This window comes from Misgurnus anguillicaudatus, chromosome 19 (genome assembly GCF_027580225.2).
Source record: "Misgurnus anguillicaudatus chromosome 19, ASM2758022v2, whole genome shotgun sequence".
Taxonomy (NCBI): Eukaryota; Metazoa; Chordata; class Actinopteri; order Cypriniformes; family Cobitidae; genus Misgurnus; species Misgurnus anguillicaudatus.
In genome coordinates this window covers 29,678,373-29,695,311 of record NC_073355.2, presented here as the reverse complement: position 1 = coordinate 29,695,311, position 16,939 = coordinate 29,678,373, and the positions used below count along the sequence as shown (strand labels likewise).

The 16,939-nt window shown below is 37.7% G+C and overlaps 1 protein-coding gene across 2 annotated transcripts in view; it reads right to left on the bottom strand.

Annotated features, from left to right (window-relative positions):
• Positions 1–267: 267 nt before the first annotated feature.
• The window catches only part of xylt1 (xylosyltransferase I), a 102,111-nt gene continuing 85,439 nt past the window's right edge, over positions 268–16,939 (bottom strand). For both annotated transcript variants that reach the window (XM_073857387.1, XM_055194191.2), the window contains exons 8-11: positions 16,321–16,586; positions 12,418–12,613; positions 8,867–9,200; positions 268–4,968 (exon numbers count right to left, since the gene is read on the bottom strand). In XM_073857387.1, the coding sequence (XP_073713488.1) occupies positions 4,646–4,968; positions 8,867–9,200; positions 12,418–12,613; positions 16,321–16,586 (1,119 nt within the window). In that variant the 3' untranslated portion in view covers positions 268–4,645. The remainder of the gene's footprint in view (positions 4,969–8,866; positions 9,201–12,417; positions 12,614–16,320; positions 16,587–16,939) is intronic.

Below are 16,939 nucleotides of genomic sequence, written 5' to 3'. Positions count from 1 at the left end.
AGATCGATGTGCTAAAAGTGACTCTTTGATCCAGGATAGAGGGATGCAGGGAGTCCTGAGATCAGCCTCTAGGGACCACACACACAACCAACCATTCTCATCTCCAGCATCATATCTAAAGGTATGTAACAACATTAAAGACACATACGCTTTTTTATCTACAGTCTGCAACTGTGTATCCTTAGAGGCCTTACGAAAGACTGTTTCCTGCCTATAGATTTTGTGCGCTGGTATTTAAGCACCTTTTATGAAAAAAGAGAAGTGAGATGACAAAGGAGTTGTTGTTTTATTCGAAAATTCGGTATGAAGAGAAAACAAAACCAACATTGATACACAAGGCATTTACAACAGCAGTATTTTTGGTTTTGTGGAGAAATGAAAAGATACAGAGATGACACGTTTGATGTTTACATACAGAAGGTATGACAGGACAATACCTAAGGCACAGAGGTCCCCTATAACTGAAGAGCTCAAGGGGTTTAAATAAATTGTGCAACAGTTGCTCAACAAAACATTCCAGCACAGAGAACGCCACAAGATTCTCTGAAAGGCAAAAATGTTCATTAAACCACACACTCGTACCAGCACAGCCCTTCACAGACCCTCCGCATTTTCACATGAGATTTTCCTCAACACCACACCGACACTTTTTTTTAAAACTTAAGATTATTTACAATACTTTGATAACATCTGTCCGTTACAAAATACTTTACATCGTCATTCCTACCAAAATAACTATAGTACATAAGAGATGTCCGAGTGATGTAATAAATATCTTTTTAATGTACGCAGAATAGACATTTAAAATTGTAAGTCATGTGAAAGGAGGAGGTTGTGAGGTTAGATCCACCCACTGCAGGGATTTTCTTAAAGGTGAAGTATGTAATTTCTAGCAAACCGACCGTTTCCAAACATTTTCACTTTTTACGTTACATCCACCAAAGTCAAAATTTGAATGGCTTACTTATAAGCGGTCTCTGCATATTAAAAATATTTTTCCCTTGCAAAAATGACACATTTCACCTTTAAGTGTCTAATAGTTCTCAACATATCATACAGTTCAATTTCAACTATCCAAAAAGGCTCACTTAACAAACCAAGATCTTGGCTTAAAATCTTTGAAACATACATGAATAGATAATTATATATAATTTCTCTCTCTTTTTTAAGAATATCAAATAATTTGCACTTTCACGCATGTACAGTACAGATGTAACACCACTTAGACAAGCATTAGACCCTCTGCTAAAAATTTTAATGATGCATTCCCATTTCACACACCGCTGGGAATGTATGCTGAAAATTTTCAATTTACGAGCCTCCTTTTGATCACATGTTGATGGTGACATTTCACCGCTTGAGCACTCTGGGTGGGACACCACATCTCTGAGGACCAGATAACAGATTGCATACAAAGTAATGACAAGGCCAGGCTTACAGTCCCAGAGGAGATCTGTTCCTTAAATGATAGGGTGCAACAACCCACACTAGCCTGGTTTGAATATGGAGTTATGTAAAAACATAAAAGGTTTGCAAAAATGAAGAAAATGTTGGTCCAATGCAAACTTCAGAGTCCGGCAAGCTTGCAATCTTCTAAAAATACGTCCGAAAGGTCCAAATCATTATTATTATGTACGCAAGTAATCCGGAAAGCCCAGTCTGGAACATTTGACGTCCAAATGGTGTACATGCGACTGGGAGCAGTTAAAATCTCATCCAGGCAACTTCTGGAAGCGATTCCAGTGACATTGTGTGGATGCTACCAACCAGTCCAGCAAGATTTATGCAACACATGGCAAACATACCAAACATTGGCTCATATGAAAAGACCAAAATAAAGAAATCAAAAGCAGCGTGACATAAATCTCAGTTCTTGAGGTCATTCGAGATTATACAGTTAATTTCCCAGTGAGCTTAGTGAATATGACATGGACAGGTGGATCTCAGGCCTGTACTATAGTACCGCATCTCGCGTTTGAAGTTATACAGTTGGGATAATAGCCTTTGTAAATAAAGGCAGCTCGTTTACAAAAGGTATTGAATAAGCTGCAAAAAACAGCATGTAGGCATTAGTCATTGACTAAAAAATATCTATTTCATTTATATAAACACATGAATAAATAGCCAACTTACAGTACAACCCTCAGCTACCCAGTACCTCTGTTTAAGGGGAAAGGAAAAATTAAATACGATACAATAAAAAGTGGAGAAATTACTTCGTTCTCCATGTGCCAGCACAGCTGGCATCTTCCACTTCAAGTTTGGGTAGCCTGAAGGGGAACAACAGCATACAGACAGAAGTCAGACAGAGCGCCAGCACAGCTCACATGGGAGAGCGTCAGCAGTCTGCCACTTCACAGAGTCCCCAAGCACATGCTACTCTTGATTCACTCTCTTAAAGAAATGTGGCAATGTGGCCTGAAACTCTGCTTGTCAAAAGCTCAATATTCGTTTAAAACAGATGTTTTTCAACCAATAACTTATTAAAAAGTTACTGTTTTCGGGGTTTTGCAAAAGCAAACTTTTTCCTATTTGACAGAAACAAGAAGTATTTCTATAAAGACTACCCAATTCTGCAATGTTGTTTTGGTGACAATTATATACAGTGGTCCCAAAATATTTAGACATTTTAATACAATTTGTACAGTCACATTTTAAATGCATTAACTGGTTTCATTATTATAAATACTATTTATAATAATATTACTTTTGCTGGATTTATGCAGGCATATTCATCTATATATTGTGTGTTAGTTTTAAACAATATATCTATTTTGTAATCTTTTATGTTAACAATTTTGTGAAATGTCAGGGTTTCCAGCAGAAACTAATTTTTTTTTAGTTAAGGTGGTAGGGTTGGGTGGGGTGCGTGGCAATCAAAGGGGCGTTGCGTACACGGTCATGGTGAAAATGAAAATATTTTTATTAAAAACACTCAAATAAAACTTAATTTTGAAGAAACTATGACAGAAAATGAACACATACACAATTATTAATTAATTAAATGTTTTTACCTCTAACGCGAATAGCTGCGTGATGAAGTGAAACTAAAGGGTTAATAAACACAAACTGAAACAAATGTTGTAGAACGTCTGGCGAACGATGATCGATAGCACGAAGACTGTAAAAACTGATTATTTCCCACTATTAATTACATTATCTTAAAGGAGTGTAACTACTGTAGCATGTAAATAATGCACATAAATAACGTGAGCAAGAGCGCTCAACAATTATATCGAATCAACAGGCACGTGAAACCTAGCTAGCAGGTTGCTCAAACAAAAAAATCACCAGCTAACTTACTTTAAATGTGCAAAAACTATAGACTAATACAATAACAGGCTTAAATAAACCCAAAACATAAGTCCACTTATAATTTTCACGGACACACGTTTTATTAACTTGCTATCCTCCAGACAGTGACCGACCATTTCGGCCGTGTGGCGCGCGTGCCCGCTCGCGGTGTGAAGCACGTCCATGCTATTCTCCGAAATGCATTTGACGGCCTTTTGTGCAGCAAATTCTTTTTTTTTTTTGACGACCTAGTTAAGGCGGTAAGGTTTTCCAGCTTAGGTGGGCCGCCCGAACTGCAAAGTGCTCCAGGAAACCCTGAATGTTGTGCTAAAAGTTTATTTGTGCTTTATAAAATAAAATAAAACACCACCTAGATTTATATTTTGTTTTACACTGTAAAAAGTAAAAGTTGGATCAACTTAAAAAATAATTTCAATTGACAATGCCTAAAATGTAAAAAAATTTCCAATTTAAATCTTCTCACTTTAAGTTAAAATGTTTAAATATTTTAGCGGTTACCAATTGAACTTTAAAATTTTCACTTAAAGTTAGAAAATGTAAGTTTATAAAAAATTTTTTTTTAAGTTGTTCCAATTGAAGTAAGTTTATTAAAGGCGGGGTGCATGATCTCTGAAAGCCAATGTTGACATTTAAAATCACCTAAACAAACACGCCCCTATCCCAATAAAATCTGGACCTTCTTTTGAAAGACCTGCCCCACACATACACAATCCAGGCAGCAATATTGGTTAATAGACACGCCCCTTACTGCTGATTGGCTACAAGTGTGTTTTGGTACTCGGCCCAACTTCCTTTTCCAAAGCGTTTCTCAAAAATCATGCACCCCGCCTTTACGTAGAGCAGCTTTCATTTTTTTTACAGTGTATAGTGTACACACATATTAAAATGCATCTTATATTTGGGGCCACTGTATGATCAGAAAAATGATTTTAATAAAGTATAAGTTGAAAAACACTGATCCTACAATGAAATGTGTTAAATATAGAGGCTTTACCATACAAACATCTCTTTTGGTCTTACAACCAGTGTTCAAGTCCATTCTGTGCTTAAAATTGCATTCCAGCATTCAGCAGTTACATCTGCTGCGTCCAGTTAACAAAAATTCAATCACAGTATTTAAAATAAATAAAGTAGAAAGAAGATTTACAGCACTCACATCACTAGAGCACTCGAGAGTTTAAAATAACCAGCTGGGCACGCATTTAAAAATCTTTAAAATGAACTTCCCAGCATCCACTTTTGCATTTGAGAGCAGACAATGAGCGACGCTGGAAAATAAATAAAAAACGACCTAAAAAAAGTCTGCCAGTCCTCAGGGTTGCGAATGCTGCTACCTGATTCGCCCGTTGGCTCTGGGGGGGCCCAGTTGAGACTTTGGGTCCGGGCTGAGAGAGCTCCATGCCGTTTCCCTGCATGTCTGCATAACCGGACAGCCACTGGGGCCTATTGAACACACGTCCACAGCAGACCACACCTGACCCACCAGACTGTCCACCCAGCGTTCCAGCTCAAACCCCGTAAGCCCGGCGTTGAGCTCCGCTGCCTCTACCTGGCCCAGATGGACTGGAATATTAAGAATGGGGTTGAGGCCATGGAAACTCTGCTCCATGTAACTGTTCTTGGGTGGCCCGTTGTGCATTCTCAAAGTGTCCTCTGTTGGAGAAAATAAAAAGATTGTTACTGCAAGCAAAGCAAACTTTGAATATTAATGTATTCACAGGATTAGGTGTATATTTTTTAACATAGAAAAGTCTCAAGGTCTCTCCAGACAGCTGAAGATTTATATTGGATCTTAACATTTTTACATGGCTCGTTGGAATGCTTGATCTGATTGGTCGTGAAATTTGCAGGTTTGTTATTTCCATATAACAAACCATCAATATTAATAACACACGGATGTTGAAAATAATTTTAATCTTTGTTAAATATAACACAAAATTAATATCTTTCTTTCTTTTCATTTAAACGCCATAACAGCTTTTAAGGCTATATTCATGGCGAGAATAAAGTGTAATTAAATAAAGACTAGAAAATATGTTTAAAATTAATTTCCTCTAAAAATCTTAGAACTATGTTTGGATTCAAAAATGTTATATAAATATGTATTTTTATAACAAATATGACATTATATTTACTAATGAATAAACCAAATAGCCTGTTGGAGACAATTTGTACATCTTATCTTAAAGGAAAACAACACCGTTTTTCAATATATTTCTATGTTCTTACCTCAACTTAGATGAATTAACACATCCCTATCTTTTTTCAATGCGTGCACTTTTAATCTTTGTACAGCGTTTTGTGAATGTGTTAGCATTAAGCATAGCCCCATTCATTCCTATGGCTCCAAATAAAAGTTTTATTTTGTGTCACCATACATACTCGTGCAACTACTCATGTAACAGTCTTTAAATAGGAAAAACATGAAGTGTTTGGCGGCTTCTAAATTCATGTACAAAGATTAAAAGTGCACGCATTGAAAAAAGATAGGTATGTATTGATTTGTCTGGGTTGGGGTAAGAGCATGGTAAAATATTGAAAAACTGTGGTGTTTTCCTTTAAAAATAAACGGGTTTTCCTCACAGAAGGTCTGCATTCGTAAAAAATTTGCTAAATAAAATGTTTCAAAAAAGGTACAAGAATCACAGTTCACATTATTGGGGCTTATTTCTGCGATAACAACCGTCTGCCTGTATGTTATCCCTTACTTAACATTTATAGCATTGTAAATCGTTCTTCACCTAGTTGCAGTTTTGTTTCTAGCTCTTTAAGTTTGTTTGTTGAAATAAAAATGTTTAAAGCAACACTAAAGACTTTTTGCTCTTTGCTCCCCCTACAGGTTAGAAGCGTAATTGTCCATTACCACTGTGGTAAATACTGCAGCATAGCTGGCTCTGATTGGATTGTAGGTCTGCCGTAAAAAAAAAACTACAGGACCATGACCCGACGGTTGAAAACTTTTTTAGTGCGGTTTTGGCCGATAGAGTGCTGCAAAGCGAATGTGAAAGTGCCGTTCACCCTGTTTCGAGTGGATGAACCACTGAACTTTTTTGGAAATGTTATTTTAAGGTACAAAAAAATCTTTGTTGTTGCTTTAAGTAGCTTTCCTTCAAAATTGTTTAACTTTGTCATAAGGTTAAATGAAAAGTGAATGGAAATCTCTGAGTATAGATGAGATCTCAGGAATGTTTTAAACTGTGCTCAGACTAGCTCAAACACCAATCATTTTATATTAAATCCTTCTCAATCCTTCTGCGTTCACACCAGCCGAGGTAGAGGCGTCAAGCGCAAGTGATTTCAATGTTAAGTCAATGTAGAGACAGGTTTACGCATTCATTCACATGTCTAGTTCATGCAAATGACGCGAATTGAGCATTGCCGCAAGAAACGCGCAAGTTGAAAAATCTGAACCTGGGCAGAAAATCGTGCAGCGTTAAACAATCAGGAGCTTGCTCTGGTAGTGATGTAATTACAGGAAGCGAGCAGAGTCGCAGAAGCCCTTCCCATGACGCAAATTTCCATGTGAATGTCTCGAATGACTACAATTTCACGCGCAAATTAAGAGAGTACACTCAAAATGTTTAAGCGTCCAACTACGTGCGAATATTGCGTTTTTGCCACCTCTACCGCGTTTGGTGTGAATCCAGCATAAGACCTTCAAGAATATTGATAATTCCACTGTATTTCAACAATTAGTAAAGATTTTAGTAGAAACATCTGAAATAAAGTTTAATTCACAGACAGGCCTGCATCACACCTATACCGGATGATGAAGGACCCAGAAACCCTACAGATAAAACTGTGAAATCCTGAAGCACCTTACACTTTTTCTGTAGCTGAGGATGACTTCTATATGTCTCTTCCCAACCTCGCTCACCTCTCTCCACCCAGTCCCTCCCATCCAAAAAAATTCAATTTCACACTGTGGGCAACCTGCCAAAAACGCGTGGACAGGCGAGCACCATGCTTACATCGAGTTGCCCAACCTGAGCCACATAAACACACTCCATAAACTTTTATTAGCTCTAGGTGCAGGGATGCCTGCTCTAGGACTCCATGCCTGCTGTGGGCATTAATCATATCGCGGTCCGGGTAAATCACACGCTTTTATCACCCACCCAAAAACACATGCACCGATACACAATCAAAACCTCTCCCTCATTAGGAGCATTTTAGGGTGTTGATCATTCTGAAAAAACGCTTACACAGTATAACAATCAGAGATACCAACTGCGCCTCTACTGCACACACAGTATTCTTCTTATATGAAAGGTGACCTGGCCTGGTGTATTACTCATTCGTGACTGTGAGATGGGACTATATATAGGCAGCGAAGCAGGCTGGACTCAACGTGAAGGCAGGAAAGTGCCTTTGAAAGCAAGGAGGTGGGGGGGTGGTGACCTGAAAGGTTGAAGCAGTTTAATACACAATGTAGCATAGTGTCAGACTACGCTCTGCAAACAGCGCATCCAAATACAAGAGCATTAGTCACTGTATCTGGAGGAAGGTGAGTTTAGACGAATGAGCTGGCGAGAACTCCTGATTTAAAGCTTTGAATTGTTTTCTCACCGAATAAATTTCGGCTTTTCAGACCACGCTGTTGGCCGTGATTTATATTTATGCTGTGAATTTGGAGTTGCATTAAACATGCATGTTGAGTCTAGAAGCCAAATTGTGAGTTATTCACCACCACGTGTTTAATGTTTTAAGTTTATTGGTTTTGGTCAAATATTTAGTCAAAGCTAAAATTGATAATTAAATAACAAAAATGCAGTTTAATTAGGAGAGACCGTTATAAACCAGACATTATTATGTTGGTTTCTGTGTAAACATTTGCTTTACTTTTTCGTACATGGGTCAAGACGTGACGTTAATTATTTTGGGTCCGTATGGATCAAAAGGGTTAAAATTTCAAAATAAATTTGCAGATTACTTGCATACATTTTTAAGGACCAAGTCTAAAATTTCTGGTTTTATTTCATTTTGAAAGAATATTTGGGGGATAATTGCAAAAATGTCAATGTGGTGTAAACGGTCTGTGTCAATAAGTGTAACTAGTATTATTTAAATTAAAATAAAATATATTCATAAAAAATGTGGAATAAAATATGATCTCGTTTAGCATAATATGATTTTTTTAAACATATATTTTACATAATTTGTCAAAGATTATTTAGAAAACAGAGCACTTTTCACCATATGTCAGAACAAATGTTACAAAAACGCATTAAAATTTACATTTAAAAATAACTAATACAATTATATCTTATTTTTATGATAACGCTTACATGCCATCAAGGTGGATAAAATATTTAATATTTCTCATTCTTTGGCACAATTGACGGTTACACCATTTGACATTTTCAGGCCCATTCAGTCTTAACTTTTATAAAAATGGTGCAAATGTCATTTTTGATTGGATAAAATGAACATAAATACACTATGTGCATTGAAATAAACCTGAAGCATGCTTTTAAAACAAGTAAAAAAAGTAATTTTTATCTTGCCAAATTATTTGTGTCACTGACCCGCATACAGGTTTAACTCTTACCTTGACGCATTGGCAGGTGTTTGTGGTGAGTAAGGGGGGTGATCAGAAAGCGGGTTTCGGCCACAGGGCTCCAGTGATGAAGCACACGTACGGTCCACATGCCCGGCCGCAGGGGTCGGTTCAGTGGGGGCCTGTAATGAGTGAATTCAGCACTGGAGTCGATCAGGATATCGTAGGTAGCAGCAATGACGTTGGTGGGGTCAATCCACACCACGGTCACAGTGACATTTGACCCTTTTCCCCACTTCTGCATTCCCACAGGCTCGTCCATGGGACCCATCAGATTCCCAAAGTTACGGAAAATCCTTTCTTTGGCATCCCAGTCCGTTCCGATCTGTCATTTTGAGAGAAAAGAAAAGTCTGTAATTGTCGCCCGGTTGAGATAAAGTAAGTTTGTCTGATTTTAAACTAATGGTTTGCTACTGAAGCTCAAAAACTAAACATATGCTTTAAATTCATATGCAATGCTGCTTTAGTTTTGTAAATACATGTAGCTAAGCCTTTGCACATTGATATTTGCTGCTCTTATGATCAGATTGTACTACATGACCTTGTGAAAAGGTAAAAGCCAAAGCAAACCATGTGACTTTAAATGTCTTATGTCAGATGCTGCGATATACATCTTAGGACTTCGGTCATGGTTGACAGCGCTGACTGGCCGATCAATCGTGTGATGTTCTGACGTCCTCATTGACATGCAAAACTGATACAGGACCCAACAAACACAAGCAAGTCCTTGCTGCATTGGCAATGTTTCGCCTGGGGGAAAGTTGTAGCTTGAAAATATTTGGACTGCCAAATTTTCAGAACTGACTTGTTAAAGATTTAACTATAATGCTAAATAATGAAATGTTTATCATATCATAAGCTAATATAAGCATCTTAACTAAAAGTCTCACTATCTCTCCTTTAAACACACATACATTTAAACATTAAATGCTGTGTTTTAACTGATGCTTTTAAAAGCTGGTTTGGTAGAAACTGCAGGATTTTGACCCAAACTTTCATATAATGTCAGAGCTTCTCTTCTTTAAAGCCCAGAAAGGCAATTAATTGTCTGTCTCAGCATGTCACATGGGATTAAAAGGCGGACGATTTGCCCTACATAAAAAGAAATCTTTAGCAATTCCCAAAATGTGTCTTAGACAGCAAATTGATGGCCAAAAGCATACAGGGTGCACCAGGCTTAACAGAGGCACAAATTAAGCCAAATAAGATCCCATGGAAAATAAACACATGACACCAGTCGGGACTGTGAGTACTTGCGTAATTGCACCAAGTGATGAGCGGTGCCCGGTGTAATGTTTCAAACTCCAACAGTGAGGTCATGTGGGACGGTTTGGAGTGACAGATGCCAGTGCCCTGTGGCCATTCTCAGAAACTGCAACATTTCTTGCTGAGGACATGTGACCAATGACAGGAGTCTCTTTTCGCCTGACCTATCCCATATCCTGGCCGGCCGTGGCCGCACATCAGACAAACACGGCAAATCAATTTGATCGTTCTGTTGGGAAGATCCCTGAGACCCAGCTGGGGTTGGTTAAAGCACTTACTACTAACAGGTGTCCCGCAAGGACGGGTACTCGGTACTTCAGTTCTTTTAAGGAAGGATGCACAGACAGGGCCTAAAAGTCACTTGTGACACATCTACAATTGACATTATTTGACAGTTTTTCTTATTGTAAAATACACTACAAGTCACTTTTCTTTCATAAGTCGCCACATGGAGCAAGAAAACAACTAATTCTTGATAGAACTTTTTTGCCACGGCATCTGATTTTAATCATTATAACCATAATATGTTGCAGTTCCTGAACATACACAGAAAATTGATGTCGCTGAACTAGACATTCCTATATATCCTGATCAAAGTCATTTACCCGCATCTAACTCGTGTCTAAAACCAAACGCGTACCCTTGGCTCTCAACAGATAAACCGAGGGCAGTTCAGCGTGAAGTCATTATTTTATCCCCCATACTCGTGGCAGACAAATCACTGATTACACCAAAGGGCAAGATGACAGGTATGGCGCTGCCTGACAGCTAAATCAATGAAGAACGTCTGAATTATTGGTTGTTTAACAGAGTATGTCAAGCACAATGTGCAGCGGTGTAAGATTGCCAATAATATTCTCAAGTCAATTTTCTTAGCATTGCATACATTTCTGAAGGTATTGAGGGGGGCGATTTTGCACCTACTGTAGACTGACAAGACATTTTAACTGCAGTGTCCCAAAAGTTTTATTAACCCTTATGGGTTGTTGAGGCCCTTTTTGTGTTTTTTGTCTTAATTTGGCCACAACTTTTTCTCTGTTTTAGCAAATGGAATGATTTTTTGGTGACACATCTTATATTGACATGACACATAATTTGAGAAAATGCTTTGAAATTTTTCAAAAACTCAACAATATACCGTGGACAAATTTACCACCCTTTCGGGTTGTTCGTGTACAAAAAAGAAATTATCAGGTGAATATTTTTTCCATCATTTTTTAATAAATCTGTTAATCACCCTCAGTAGTGATCAAAACTACCAAATGCTTACAAAATTTCCATGATTTTAACTTACCAAGTTACCAAGTGGGGTCACTAATTTGATGGAAAAAACACACAAAATGACTGATTTTCCATTTAAAAAGTGTTTGTAGACTGGATTTTTTTTACTTTTTCACAGTCTTGGGCTTGTCAAAGATTGGTAAAACATTGGCTTTCATGCATTTTTTGTTTTTGTGCAGCATCAGTTTTTATTTTTTTCTCCCAAATTAGTTGTTCTTTTTTGCCCCATTGACTTTCATTATAACCACATTTTTTGATTGTTAAGCCATAACACCTTATTATCATGCATTCTTGATTGTTGTTGGTTTTTCCTTTTGCTAAGAGGTAAAATTGGTCATTTTTACTGTTGATCACCATGTGGCACCATTAACCCTTTAGAAGGCCTGTGCAAAAACAAAGCTTAATTTCTGGCTTGTACAGTACAGGCCAAAAGTTTGGACACATTTGACTAAAATGTTAACTATGATTTTAAAAATCTTTTAATCTGAAGGTGTATGGTTAAATGCATGAAATTACGTTTGTAGAAAAAACTATACCTGTGCAAAACAGATTAATTTCTGTTATTAGAACACTAAAATTTTATTTTAAAATATTATTTTTTTAAATAGATGACATGCACTGAATATTAAAGAAAAATCTGTCAATAAGAGCCCAGATTAAATGTGAAGTCCTTCAATATTCTTTAAAATTCAGTCTAAAGTAAAACTTCAAGAAGCTTCTTGATAAAATGACATGAGTATGGTTTTGCAATTTCTAGGCAAGGGTGATTTATTTTGGATGCTTTCAGTCACCAACATAATTCCCACAGTTGCATTTGTGTTATGCTTTAGTTTGGACGAGTTTATTATTATTCTGTTATGTGGAAAAATATATAAATAAAGAGCGAGTGAGTGTGTCCAAACTTTTGGCCTGTACTGTACATTGAGTTATATGGAAATAACTATCCCATATATAAATAGTAACAACTGAATTTAGAAATTAGGACGTATTCTTACCTCTGCAAACTGTAGTCGGTTAAAGGTATTGGGTGGATTGGTAAACTTAAAGAACTGCTTGGGCATGACCCATGTCTCCAGGGTTTCAAGTTTACTGGTTGCCAGGTTGGTGGCATGATGTCTGACCAAGTATCCATGAAATTCATCAGACAGGAAGTAGATGTGGACAGAGACGGGATGCCCCATAGCGAAATACCTAGAGAAAGAGAGGAATAATTTTTAAATAAATCATCATTTACAAATGTATACAATCATTTTGAGTATTTTTAAACTAAGGAAACATTGCATCAAGCTTGTAAAGTAAGTGAACAGAAGGAAGATTTAAAGTAGAAGCTGTAAGTGTTTTTCAATCTTTTCTTGTCAATACATTTTCTTATGAAACATTAGACAGCAGTAGCTCTATTAGTTTTTTATTTACACTGATATACCTATACTAGTGCAAATCTGATATGATTTTTTGTTCTGTCTGTTTATATTTCCTTGAGCTGACTATATTCCCTTTAATACGTGACCAAGACTGGCTTTTCGACCGGGCAGCCACCTGTCAGTCAGACGGCTGAATTGATTCTGTGTTCTTTTGATACTTCAGGAAAACTGGTATTTGTGCTTTTTTAATATCGATTGTCTGGATTTCTGACTCGCGAGCCGAACATCTGAGAGAATTCTACTGAGTTTCTGAACACCTAAAGCCCTTTACAACAAAACTCCTTAAACTTTAAAACTTCCTCCGAGCAACAAAGCAATCTTTTGGTATTCTGAGAGAAGTACATTTTCTCTAGATGTGGGGTTGTGTGAAGGTGAGGGAAGCGGCGGGCTGTGAGACGCGGAGACAGACACACAGAAGGGCGAGCAGCGGGAGCTGATGGAGACGCGGGCGACCGTGCGGAGCGGATGACTGCTCTCGCTGCGATCTCCACCCCGAGCTCGTTCGCTCGCCCTCATCAGTATTCCAGCACAGACTGGAGGTGCTCTATTCTAGCGCTGCTTGCTTGACAAGCAGAACAGCAAATATTTACCTCAGCGCGGACGCACCCTCCTGCCCCCCTCGCCGCGGGAGGTGGGCGGCACACGGGGACTTACAGAGCAGCTATTCAGCTATGATGTCACAGGGGACTGCGAAAAACAGACCGCTGCCTCACTCGTGGGCCCCAACCCCCACTGACAAGCAACAAGCACCTCCTTGTGCCTAAATGCAGGGTCCCTGTACTGTGGCTCACTTGTCTGGTCTCGCTCTACAGAGATGGCAGTAACTTCGGCCTTTACAGCCTTGATAAACACGTGAACACTAACTGACAAACTCATCTTCTCTTTTTCTCCTCTCTATCGCAGTAATGAAAGATGAGGGGTCTCAGATCTGCGGTGAGAAAAGTCTTTTATTCGCTCTTCATTCCGATACTGTATGTTTATCTACAATGAGCGTAAACTACTTAAGCTCTCAGAATATCCAGAATGCAAATATGTATACTGTTACAAACAAAACATAATTATGTTGGCTTGGCAAAGTGGTTGTACAAACTTATGGTTCGCAAAAACATTTCTAATTGTTTGGAAAGCTTTAAAGCTTAAGGCCTAGATACACTTTAGACGATACAGAAGAACAAACTTCACTTGAGGGCAGAAAGAAGTTTTAAATGGATGCATGCCGCTATACTCTATTCAAACATCTCAAATCTCCTTTGTTTCTGAAGATGAGGTTTTAATTGGGTATGTAAATAGTCACTGTGCATGTATGTCCTCAAATAACAGTCATTGCAAATTGAAATCGGGTTTTGTTTATTTTTTTACTTGATGGAACGTTCAACACAGTCACACATCAAGTGTGATGGGATCGCACATCGTACGCGCACACAGAGTCAAGGCGGAGCGCTGCAGACAGAAGCCGTCGGTGTGTCTAAACATATTAAATAAAATTACACTCATATTAAAATAAAATGTTACATTTTTAAGACATGTTGTGTCATGCCGGTACATAGTAGAGACGGTTCTTGTCAGGCTATTTTATGTAAGTGATAATGTATAGGCAGCCGTTTGTTACAGCAGAAATAAGCCCGACAGAGTACATTATCCCGCTTATTACACAGCTATTTACCTCATAAGTATGGTAAGGAACATTAAATATTGATTGATATCAATATGAACTTTTGGTTTTAAGACAAGACAAGACATTAAAATGATCAACATCAACACGCGAAATTGGGTGATTCTCGCGAAATTAGACTTATGAGGGGTCATGAAACATTTTGATAAAAATGTAAATGCTATCAAAATAAGAAGCATACAGTTACAAACATCTCTTCATGTACTATTTTGCACATGATTTTAAATGACATCATACAAACCAATTTTGTTGTTTTTTCCACATTTAAGGGGAAAATTTTCATTACCGCAATGTGTCCATGACTGGATTTGGGCTCTTGACATGGAAATATTTATAATTAAAAAATCTAAAAATAATAAAAGCTTCAGTAAATGTTATATTATAAACATTTACAGTAAAGAAACGTGTGGTATTTGGTGATCATTGGTAAATGTAGAGACAATAATAAGGAATATAAATGAGTCCAAGAAAAATTTTAATCATTGTTTAAGCCCTCAAGGAACTAACATTTTCAAAAAAAAATTTGTTGGAAGGGACATAATTGACTGTGACACTCGTGAAGGCTACCAGGTAAGCAGTTCTTATTTTTTCTCTCCAAATAAAAATTCTGTTTGTCATAGTACCTAGACAACTGTTTAGTTCTCATTACCGAAACATGAGTTTGTAAATGCATATATTTAATGTAATATCATGTTGCAGTAATGATAATTTTTTATAATGATAATCTAAAAAATGTTAATTTTATAGGCAATATGTTTTAAATCCTCTAAAAATAATGGTTATAGTAAGTTCAGACCTTAATCTTATATGTGCAAAAAAATTGTCTTCAAGGGCTTTTTAAAAATTCTGATGCTGACACCTTCCAAGTCTGGATTTCGTGAGAATCACCCTATTTGTTTTAATCATCTGTAAATATAATATCAAATACATTATTTAAAGACATATTTCTATTTATTTTTTGTGTAATATTAAACTGTACTTCAGCATCTGGGTTACCATGTGTTATTAGTTTGAGGGGTTGCTATCTAGGAATCGCGCGAATGTCGCGACTGGCCAATCAGAATCAAGCATTCCAACGAGCTGTGTAATAATGGGATTTAACTTCTTTAACCCGTTAACTGGGGCTGTCTCGTGTGCGGGACACCCAATTTTACTTCAATATATTTTTATGTAAATTAAACTATATATTGTTGGAAAGGTCTAAGAATGTAGTTCTAATATTTCAAAACTTTTTGCAGTAATAATAATGCAGTAACTGTAATTTATTCATTTGTGACAAGAGTGTGCAGCAAACCTCACAGCAAACCAACACAAACCTCAGTTTTTTGGTAATTTGATGTATAAAAATAATAGTATATTGCAATTTTTATTTATTACAAATAAATTGAAACTGCTAAAAAATATATGTATATTTTCACCTCCAGAAACTTCAGTAAAAACCGTTAAAGTGTCTTCTTTAAAACAAGACCAAAATTAGGCTTCTAGACCAGAGTTATATTAATTTAAAAGGGCTGCACCAGTTAAAGGCGGAGTCCACGATGTTTGAAAAACGCGTTGGAAAAGGAGACGGGCCGACTACCAAAACACACTTATAGCCAATCAAATCAAATGCCGGGTTGCGTATGTGTGGGGCGGGTCTATCAACAGAAGGTCCAGATTCTATTGGGGTAGGGGCGTGTTTGTTTAGGTGATTTCAAATATCAACATTGGCTTTCAAACATCATGGACTCCACCTTTAAAGGGTTAAAAACTGAAAGCCCAAGCTCTCCTAGAGCATCCATAACTAAAGCTCCTACAGTACTGACCTGCAGCTGTTGTCACTGGGGTCTCCCTGTAATGAGTTGTCATTTCGAGCCAGGCCCAATCGGCCGAAGGCGTGGTAGTGCGTGAGCTGCGCATCAGACAGGCTGTGAATACCATCCTCTTCATCAAAAACATTTTCCCAGTAGGCTTTGAGACCCGGTGTGCCTTGGGGCATACTCCCGTACAGGAAGACATCCAGCAAGTTCACGATCTCTTGATTCACGCTGGCTTCAAACTTCCGCGCAAAGAATGTGGGCCTGGTGGTTTGCTGATGGAGACAAAGAGAGAAAGAAATAAAGAGTGTGAATGTGCAGACAAAGAAACACTGATAGACAGACAGCCTGCTGAGACTGTGAGAAACAGGAAGGGAAAGTGACAGAAGAGGAGAGAGGAAATTGAAAAGCGTGGCACACCGTCGAGTCTGATGTGCTGGAAACGGGAAAAAAGCGAAGAGAATCAAGGAGGAAAATTCTCAAGAGATAATTGACAGTAAAAATAAATATCAAAGTGGCCCTATCTATGGCAGAATGTGTGGTTTTAATTCACTACAGGTATCACTTGCCTTCCCCGCAGACCAACATGATGAACACAAAACTAGAGGATAACACCAGGGAAGACGTG